General features: G+C 36.5%; 1 protein-coding gene across 4 annotated transcripts in view; it reads left to right on the top strand.

The window, feature by feature from the left end:
- LOC107658686 (mitogen-activated protein kinase kinase kinase kinase 4-like) overlaps positions 1-10,168 on the top strand; it is a 128,622-nt gene that overhangs the window by 112,148 nt on the left and 6,306 nt on the right. For 3 of the 4 annotated variants that reach the window (XM_016447337.1, XM_016447336.1, XM_016447334.1), the window contains 7 exons: positions 141-296; positions 408-551; positions 648-782; positions 871-971; positions 1,888-2,037; positions 2,204-2,363; positions 4,046-4,185. In XM_016447337.1, coding sequence (XP_016302823.1) covers positions 141-296; positions 408-551; positions 648-782; positions 871-971; positions 1,888-2,037; positions 2,204-2,363; positions 4,046-4,185 — 986 coding nt within the window. The remainder of the gene's footprint in view (positions 1-140; positions 297-407; positions 552-647; positions 783-870; positions 972-1,887; positions 2,038-2,203; positions 2,364-4,045; positions 4,186-10,168) is intronic. The other variant, XM_016447335.1, reaches the window with a different exon arrangement.

Raw genomic sequence — 10,168 nt, 5'->3', positions numbered from 1 at the left:
GCGCACTCTGTATATATATATATATATATATATATATATATGTGTGTGTGTGTGTGTGAAATACGTTTAAATTCTTGATTAATACATTTTAGCTAAATACATTTAAATCACAAGCTGATTGTATGAGTGTGTTTTCTCAGCAGGCTTTAGTAATGAAGGACGTCTGCTGGACCCATCTCGTAAGGGCTCTGTGGTGAATGTAAACCCAGTAAACACTCGCCCACAGAGTGACACACCAGAAATCCGCAAATACAAAAAGAGGTTCAACTCGGAGATTCTGTGTGCTGCACTTTGGGGTATGTACTACATAATAATAGCCCACTGGAAGTAGGACATGTGGATACAGAAAATGAACACCTTATTGTTAATTTTTCATCACTCTCTCTTTTTCTTATTTCCTTGTGTAGGAGTAAATCTGTTGGTAGGAACTGAAAGTGGCCTCATGCTTCTTGATCGAAGTGGGCAGGGGAAAGTTTATCCACTTATTAACAGACGCCGTTTTCAACAAATGGATGTTCTTGAAGGCCTTAATATTCTAGTGACAATATCAGGTTAAAGAATATATGACTGACTTGTCAGAGCATGTTTAAATTCTTGCTCATTCTTTTAGCGAATATTTGAATTTTCTGTTTATAACCCTTTTACAGGAAAGAAGAACAAACTGCGAGTTTATTATCTGTCATGGCTGAGGAACAGGATTCTGCATAATGACCCTGAGGTGGAAAAGAAACAGGGTTGGACTACAGTGGGGGAGCTGGAGGGATGTGTGCACTACAAAGTCGGTAAGTTTCCAGCTATCAGGCATGGTTAGTACAACAGGAATCTGTAAAATACAATTATAAAAATTTCTCTTTTTTTGTCACTTTGTAGTTAAATATGAAAGAATCAAGTTCTTGGTTATTGCCTTGAAAAATTTAGTGGAAGTGTATGCTTGGGCACCAAAGCCATACCACAAGTTTATGGCCTTTAAGGTGAGTGCAATACCCGACATACTCAAATCACACCATTTTCCCACCTAATTCAGCTTCAATGTATACTTCTCTTCACACTGAAGGTGCTGGATGCAAAATTTTGGAATAATGTCAATCCACAAATCTGACTTGTGATGCAGTACTATAATTCACATTGTTCGTTCATTTAGAACTGGTTCCCCAGCTGAGCCTAGTTTCTCTTGAGGTTTTTTGTCCATTTCCGTCACCTGATGATGGAGTTTGGGTTTCTTTGGCTTGTTTAGTTGGGGTTTGACAAACAATTAATATTCAGTAATACACCACTGACACTATCGGATAACTGTATTTAGCTGAATAACAATATTATTGTCTTTTTAGAGCTGCTTTACAATTGAATTTCTTTTTATAACTGACAACATTGCACCATTGACACTGCTGTCATTTCATAATTGAAGAGTTTTACAACACTAACACGGTTTATTTCTGTGAAGATGCTTTCAACAAACAATCTGTATTGTACAGTCAAACCGAAATTTATTCAGACACCTTCAACATTTCACACATTATCACAGTTTATTCGCTATAGTTTAGAAAATGGTAATAAAATATTACAAGAACTCAGAGTTAAACTGTGTCAGAACAAATTCATCTCAGATGTCAGATAACACTTAAGCAAAACATGGGTATAATAGGTCACAGTTTACTTTATTTTGCTATCCTCACTTACATAAATAAACTATAGTGTCCTGCACTCACTAGTAAAAAAAAAATGTCAAAAATTATATCTGGTGTCTGAATAATTTTTGGTTTGACTGTATAAAGCGCTATAGAAATAAAGGTGACTTGACATTGAATTGCAGGTTTTAGTCAAATGTAAATTTTTTGAAAATCTGAGTGGTGGTTGTCTCTTGACTGACATCACCATCTTGTTTCGTAGTCATTTGGAGACCTGGTCCACAAGCCTCTCTTAGTTGATCTGACTGTGGAAGAGGGTCAAAGATTAAAGGTCATCTATGGCTCCTGCTCTGGTTTTCATGCTGTAGATGTGGATTCAGGGGCAGTTTATGACATCTACCTTCCCACACATGTAAGCTCTTTTAGGACTTTGACTACTGAATTAAATTTTGTCAGATGCTGTTTTTTTATTCCAGCTTTTAATATTGTGATCTTTACTGTTTTAAATTAGTTTAAGGACAGATCATACTTGCTGTAATCATTTTAATCAAATACTTTGCACTTTTTCTTTTTCTCAGATTCAAACAAATATCCAAACCCACGCCATCATCATCCTCCCAAACACACAAGGCATTGAGCTGTTGGTGTGCTATGAGGATGAAGGCGTGTATGTAAACACTTATGGAAGGATCACCAAAGACGTGGTGCTGCAGTGGGGTGAGATGCCCACCTCTGTGGGTAAGTTGAATTTTTGTGGAGGGTTTATATTCCACTTCAGATTACAGAATACCCTAGTGGAAAACAAGAGTCCAGTGGTGGATGAAGTACATGAATAATTTGCTTGAGTACAGCTACCGTAATGAAATATTAAAGGGTTAGTTCACCCAAAAATGAAAATTCTGTCATTAATTACTCACCCTCATGTCGTTTCAAACCCGTAAGACCTTCGTTCATCTTCGGAACACAAATTAAGATATTTTTGATGGAATCTGAGAGCTGTCTGACCCTGCATAGACAGCAATACAACTGAAATGTTCAAACGTAGTCCAAAGTCCAAAAACGTAGCAAGGAGATCTGTAAAATAATCCATGTGACATCAGTGGTTCAGCCGTAATTTTACGAAGCTACGAGAATTTTTGTGCGCAAAAAAAAACAAAAACTTTATTCAACAATTCGTCTCCTCCGCATCACCCTGATGCCATTTTGGAGAATATCCGCTGGACGTAAACAGTGCTGTTCTGTGTAAACTGCGTCACGCCAGATACGCTGTTTCCATTTAGATCAAATCACAACAACATAGGAAACAGAACCGGCGTGACGCAGCTGACACAGAACAGCATACGTTGTTTATGTCCAGCGGATATTCTTCAAAATGGCACCCACCAGGGTGATGCGGAGGAGACGAATTGTTGAATAAAGTCTTTTTTTTTTTCGCACAAAAATTATTCTCGTATCCTCGTATAATTGCAGATGAACCACTGATGTCACATGGATTATTTTACAGATCTCCTTGCTATGTTTCTGGACTTGGGGACATTTCAGTTGTATTGCTGTCTATACAGGGTCAGACAGCTCTCAGATTCCATCAAAAATATCTTAATTTGTGTTCCGAAGATGAACGGAGGTCTTACGGGTTTGAAACGACATGAGGGTGAGTAATTAATGACAGAATTTTCTTTTTTGGGTGAACTATCTCTTTAAATAGTAACTTTGCACACCATCAGTCAAATCCTCTGCATACTCAAAATCATATTTCTCCAACTTCTTGGTTCATTAGTTAACTGGAGACTTGCTCCATCTGAAACATTGAATCAATGAGTTGTGACAGCATACAGATACCTGTTCTGTTCACAGTTTCTGACATAACCTAAATGCTTGAGTCTGCTGACAACAGGACAAATGGAAGAGTAACGTTTGCGTTTTCAACATGTCTTGTTTAAATAGCTTGTTTGCATCTCTGTATAGCCTTCAGAAGGATCCCAGCATCAGGAACAAGTGGATGGTTTATTTTTAGTTGACGGCAGCTCACCACTGTATATGTGTGTGTGTTTTATCTATACTTGTGAGGACCAAATGTCCTCATGTGAAATACTTTGACAACCCACTAGTGTGGACATTTTACTGGTCCTCACTAGTTAAAAAGGCTTATAAATCAGCCAAAATATGTTTTTATTTAAATCTAGCATTCTGCATATGTTTCTGTGATGGGTAAGTTTAGGGGTAGGGGTTGGTTTAGATGATAATGATGAAAATATCATTAACTTGATAGAAGGTTAATGAAAGTCCATGCAATGTCCTCACTAAGATAGCGAAACAAACATCTGATGTGTGTGTGTGTGTGTGTGTGTGCTTGTTTTCTTTATCTGATTTTGATTATGTCAGGAATATATCAGTTAATTGAACTCTGCATTTTTTTGTAGCTTACATAAGATCGAACCAGATCATGGGCTGGGGGGAGAAAGCTATTGAGATCCGTTCTGTGGATACTGGTCACCTGGATGGCGTGTTCATGCACAAGAGGTCACAACGGTTGAAGTTTCTCTGTGAAAGAAATGACAAGGTTAGACATCCACACAGAATTCAGCAAAAAAATAAAAAGATTATGGCATACCTTATGGAACCCAAAAAAAAAAAGGCAGCATCCTACTCACTTTCATGTCATTCCAAACCTGTATGATTTGTCTGTTTTACATGGAGTGCAGAAAGAGAAGAATGTCTGCCACAGATATTCCTGTTATACCAATGTCACATTAAAATAGCAAGTGTTACATTATTTTCCTGACAGATAAAAATAGACTGTAATGGAAAATGTACAGCTCACTCAAACTGGCAGACAAAGATTATTTGTGGCTCAGCCTTTTTATACCACAGAGCATTTCACTAAAATTGCATTTAAAAAAAAAGTTTTTTGTTTTTTTTCCCATCAAATGAATTTTGCACTTTTAGCCAAACTGATGCTTCACCCAGACTTTTTGAAAGATATCATCTTTGGCCATTAACAAACATTGTCATTCGAACCAGTATTTGAAAGAAACAATGCTGCTGGCTGAAATGATCTTCTGTCATGTAATTGGCTGATTTGAACAATTTAATTAAAGTAATTAATTCAATAGGTGTTCTACATTCTTATTGGTGTTTTGTGCACTCCACATTTAGTGCTTAAAAGATGCCATATCACCAAAGGTGTTTATATTTGTTTATTTTTTGTGTTACACTTCATTTTATGGTATTCTTGTTACAGTGTAATTGTACATTTAAGTACTAAGTAATACACTGCTCAAAAAATTAACCACTTAATAATCACAGTTCCACTATAACACCAAGTCAATTAAACTTCAGGGATATCAGTCTGTCCAGTTAGGAAGTGTAAGTGATTGTGAATCAGTTTCACCTGCTTTGGTGCAAATCAAAGTGACAAGTGCACAAGAGAGGTAACGGCTAAACAACCCCCAAAAAGGGAATAATTTTGCAGGTAGTGCACCAGCACAGACAATTGCTTTCTCCTTAACCTTCCTGACAGATTTCTCTAGTTTTGTGTTTTATTAGGGTCAGTACTTATAGCATGGGGCAGTACCTGCAACCCAGTCAGGTTGCACAGGTAGTCCTGCTTCATACAGGATGACGTGCTGTCGCATTGAGGTTTGGTCTGTCTCCCTGCACAGTCTCAAGAGCATGAAGGAGGTACTGAGCCTGGCCTCATGTGACCATACATGTGGTCACGTAAAATTTGACTACGACCCCAGCACTTATTGAATTTTTTCACATTAAATACCAACTATTGTCCTGTAAAAATAAAAAGCAGCATTTAATAATAATAAAATGACAATATATAATAATAATTAATATAATACAATACAATAAAACTATTAATAGAGTTTTTATTATTAAAGTACCTGCCAAAAGTTTGGAAACATTACAATTATTAATGATTTTCAAATAAATCTCTTCCAAGGCTGCATTTATTTTATCAAAAATAAAGAAAAAATAAAAACAGCAATATTGTGAAATATTAATACATATAATTAAAAAAAAGTTTTATATTTTAATATATTATAAAATGTAATTTATTCCTGTGATGCAAAGCAGAATTTTCTGCATTATTACTCCAGTTTTCAGTATCACATGATCTTTCAGAAATCATTACAATTTGATTTGATGCTCAAGAAACATTTCTGATTATCATCAGTTTAAAACAGTTGTGCTGCTTCATATTTTGTGTGGAAATGGTGATACATTTTATTTTTCAGGATTTTTTTGATAAATAGAAAGTTGAAATGGATAAATAGAAACTTGCATTTATCAAATATATTTATTACATTTATTAAAACATTTATTAAATATAAATTTGTTTTTAGTTTGCATGATAGGACTAGGTATTATGATCCCAATATTCAGCACCATTTAGCCGCACCATAGAACATTTGTGAGCAGAACACAGCGAGACACAGCAATTGTTATGCTCTGATTTTGGTTCAGCAAGAATCCAGGATCATGGCCTAATCCATGGCCGTGGTACTTGCCTCCAGTGCTTAATTTGTAAATGAATAATTGCCGGATCCAAAACAGCAATTAAAAGGCGCTGTGACCGACACTGAAAATACAACTTAAGTTTTCCCGGAACATTCAATGACGTCACTAAACGGTGATGCCACAATTATAAGAGAGCATCGTTCACAAGTTTCTGCATTAACCTAATTAGGGCACCGCTTCAAACCCTGGGTCAAAAATGGGTTGCCAGGATGATTTTAGGAAAATGTATATCTAAAATACATTAAAAATAACAAAATTTGTTTTCATAAAAATAAAATTCAATCATAGTATAAATATGCGAAAAATATCTGACTTAAGTAACAGTTTTAATTAAATGCGCATCCTTGCTTTATTTCACACAATCACAAATGTTCTGTTGTTATTTTGAGTGTGCAAAAAAGTAAAAGTAAACACTTTGTGTTTTCGAATTATGTCTTACTCTTATCTGTATGACCAAAAATTATGTAGTTTATGTTTCAGCCGGCGCCTCGCGCGCGCGCACTCAAACACGCTCAAACACGCTCAAACACACACACACACACACACACACACACACACACACACACACACACACACACCACATATTCACAACTCAAACTTGACATCGCAGTCTGTTCATTATCAAAATAAAATAGTCAACCAAAAATATAAAAGGTTACACTGATCAATTTAAATAGTCCGTGGTATACAGTCGTGGTCAGAATTATTGGCACCCTTGGTAAATATGATCAAAAAAGGCTGTAAAAAAATCTGCATTGTTAATCATTTTGATCTTTTTATTTAAAAAATTCACATAAATCTAATCTTTCATTAGAGAATAAGAATTTAAAATGGGGGGAAATATCATCTTGACATAAATGTTTTTCTCTAATACACATTGGACCCCGGAGCAGTGGGCAGCCTTTTTTTATGCTGCGGCGCCGGGGAGCAGTTGGGGGTTCGGTGCCTTGCTCAAGGGCACCTCAGTCGTGGTATTGAAGGTGGGAGAGAGCACTGTACATTCACTCCCCCCACCTACAATCCCTGCCGGTACGAGACTCGAACCCACAACCTTTGGGTTATGAGTCCGACTCTCTAACCATTAGGCCATGACTTCCCCATTTGGCATAACAGCAGCTCTGAGTTTTCTCCTATAATGCCTGATGAGGTTAGAGAGCACCTGACAAGAGATCAGAGATAATTCCTTCATCCAGAATCTCTCCAGAATCAGAATGAGCTTTATTGCCAGGTATGTTTACACATACAAGGAATTTGTTTTAGTGACAGAAGCTCCACAGTGCAACAGAATAACAGTGACAAGACCGGACACAGGTAATAAAAAGAATAATATACAAATATACAAAATAGACAATGTACAAAAAAAGCAAAAGCACAATATATAATATAGACAATTTTGTATGTACAAGTATGATATGTGCAAATTTGAAATGTAAATAAGTATGTGTGGTAAATAAATAATGTATACTAGTGTTTTGTGTTCCACTATTATTGTTAAGTGTTCATGAGATGGATTGCCTGAGGCAAGAAACTGTTCCCGTGTCTGGTCGTTCTGGTGCTCAGTGCTCTGTAGCGTCGACCAGATGGCAACAGTTCAAAGAGGGAGTGTGCTGGATGTGAGGGGTCCAGAGTGATTTTGCTAGCCCTTTTGCTCACTCTGGATGAGTACAGTTCTTGGAGAGTGGGGAGGGTTGTACCAATGATTCGCTCAGCAGTCCGGACTATCCTCTGTAGTCTTCTGAGGTCAGATTTGGTAGCTGAGCTGAACCAGACAGTTATAGAAGTGCAGAGGACAGATTCAATGATGGCGGAGTAGAACTGTTTCAGCAGCTCTTGTGGCAGGTTGAACTTCCTCAGCTGACGAAGGAAGTACATACTCCCGCAGCGAATAGAACGGCTTGCAGTTAACGAAGAGCGCTTCTAGATCGGGACAATACATCTTCTTTAACACTGTTACATCTGTACACCACCATTCGTTGATGTAAAAGCATGTCCCGCCGCCGCGCGATTTCCCCGTTGATTCTGCGTTGAGTCTGCTCTAAACAGCTGAAAGCCGGGCAGATGTAGCGCGCTGTCCGGAATGGCGTCATTCAGCCAGGTTTCCGTGAAACACAGAGCAGCAGAGTTTGAAAAATCCTTCCAAAATCTGGCAGTAAGTTTTAGGAGTTCATTTTTGTCAGTCTCTGCAAGACAGACTTTTCAGGATAGGAGATGGACTAAAAATGAACTCCCAAAACTTACTGCAACATGGAGCTAAGGAGAAAATGTAGAACTTGAAAAATTGGAAAAACAGCTTAGTGAAAAGCGTTTACAGTTTAAAAGCAAATAGAAAGTCCTATTTTTTTTACATTTCTTTTCTTAATGTTTTTTTGCAGATTTGCACATGTACAAGGTTTAAAATATGATGCATATTTTATCAATATTTTAGAAATTTTATTTGAATATTACCAGTACTGACTTCAATGGATTTAATTAAATTCTTTTGAACACAACTGCTCAAAACAGTCTAAATTTATGAAACATGCCAATAATTGTGTCCAACGTGTATTTGAGAAAAACATTTATTTCATAATGAGATTTTCCCCAATTTTCAGTTGTTTTAGTTCAATGAAAGGTTAGATATTTGTGATGTTTTTTTAAATAAAAGATCAAAATGATTAACAATGCAGATTTATTTTCACAGCCTTCTTTGATCATATTTACCAAGGGTGCCAGTAATTCTGACCACGACTGTAACTGGTCCACTTTGTATGCCAAGCACATTTTTGCTCATGTGAAGAGGATATTTCTGTTGATATACGAGCGCGCATGAAGTAAAGCCTCTACATTATAAATAATAGTTTCATTCAAATACATTGCAAATAAGGAAACATTAGGATTTGTGCCGAATGAGAGGTACGTGAGCCCAATTAACGCCTGGTACTTTCAGTTTCAGTTTTTGATTTCTTTAGGTTTGTATATTTTTATTTCATTCTTGTTCTGTTCTGAATACCGTTACATTTATATGATTTGTTTTGGAGTGAACTATACTAACTAGTGTTGTCACGGTACCAAAATTTCAGTATTTGGTACCAATACCAGTGAAAATCCACGGTTCTCGGTACCAATTTCAGTACCAAAGCAAAACACACAAACATGCTAATTAAATTTGACTATACTTTCATTTAATCCAAACTGTGTACATATTTAATTTTAAAGGGCTTTTAAAACCTTCTAGAGTTATTCAGCCAAGAATAACAATTAAGTTAGCTAAAAAAAAAAAAAGCCCAGAACTGCTTTTCTGACTGATATGACACAATGTTAATCATTTGTACATTCTCTAACACGCATATTTTAGATTCACAATTCATTTAAAAGCCTCTGGTATGTAAATATCATCATGTCCTCCTGTTTTTTTTTACCATAAAAGTTATAGGAGCATTAAATAGTTAATAAAGAAACTTCATTCTAATGCTCATTATTTTAGCGTTAGCCGCGCTTATGCTTATGATTAACTACTCTAATAACAGCGATGTTTATTTCAATCCGACATTCAAATTAAAATATTGAATAATATTCATAAAAGATGCGGTGTTTCCCACAGACTTGCACTCTATTTGTGGTGGCATATATATGCAAATTCATTCTCTGCCAGCAGGAGGCGCTGTTGGAGTGGGAGAGATAGAGGTTTCCCCAGTAACGGCTGTAATCAAATATGCGCTGCACTCACAAACACTGCTCACTGTGCTCAGGCATTACAGGCAAGATGAAATGAAAATGACACCCATAATTTTCTGAAGACCGTCAGTTTCCTTCAGAAATACAGTGATATAAAAACACCCGCACCGGGTTTCGACTTTGACACGTGCAGTTGCTTGTGTTTATTCAACGAAGTCAAAGCCTTTTGGAAAATCTATTTGTGGCGGTCCGTTTTGATATTGTGGTGGGCCACCACAAATAAATCAATGTATGGGAAAACACTGATCTAACTATTAAAAATTTAAATGAAACTTACCTGCTTGAACTCTTTCATTTGA

Source organism: Sinocyclocheilus anshuiensis, unplaced genomic scaffold, assembly GCF_001515605.1.
Source record: "Sinocyclocheilus anshuiensis isolate Anshui unplaced genomic scaffold, SAMN03320099.WGS_v1.1 scaffold832, whole genome shotgun sequence".
In the NCBI taxonomy this organism is placed as follows: Eukaryota; Metazoa; Chordata; class Actinopteri; order Cypriniformes; family Cyprinidae; genus Sinocyclocheilus; species Sinocyclocheilus anshuiensis.
The sequence above is the reverse complement of the archived record's forward strand: the minus strand, read 5'-3'. Positions and strand labels throughout refer to the sequence as shown.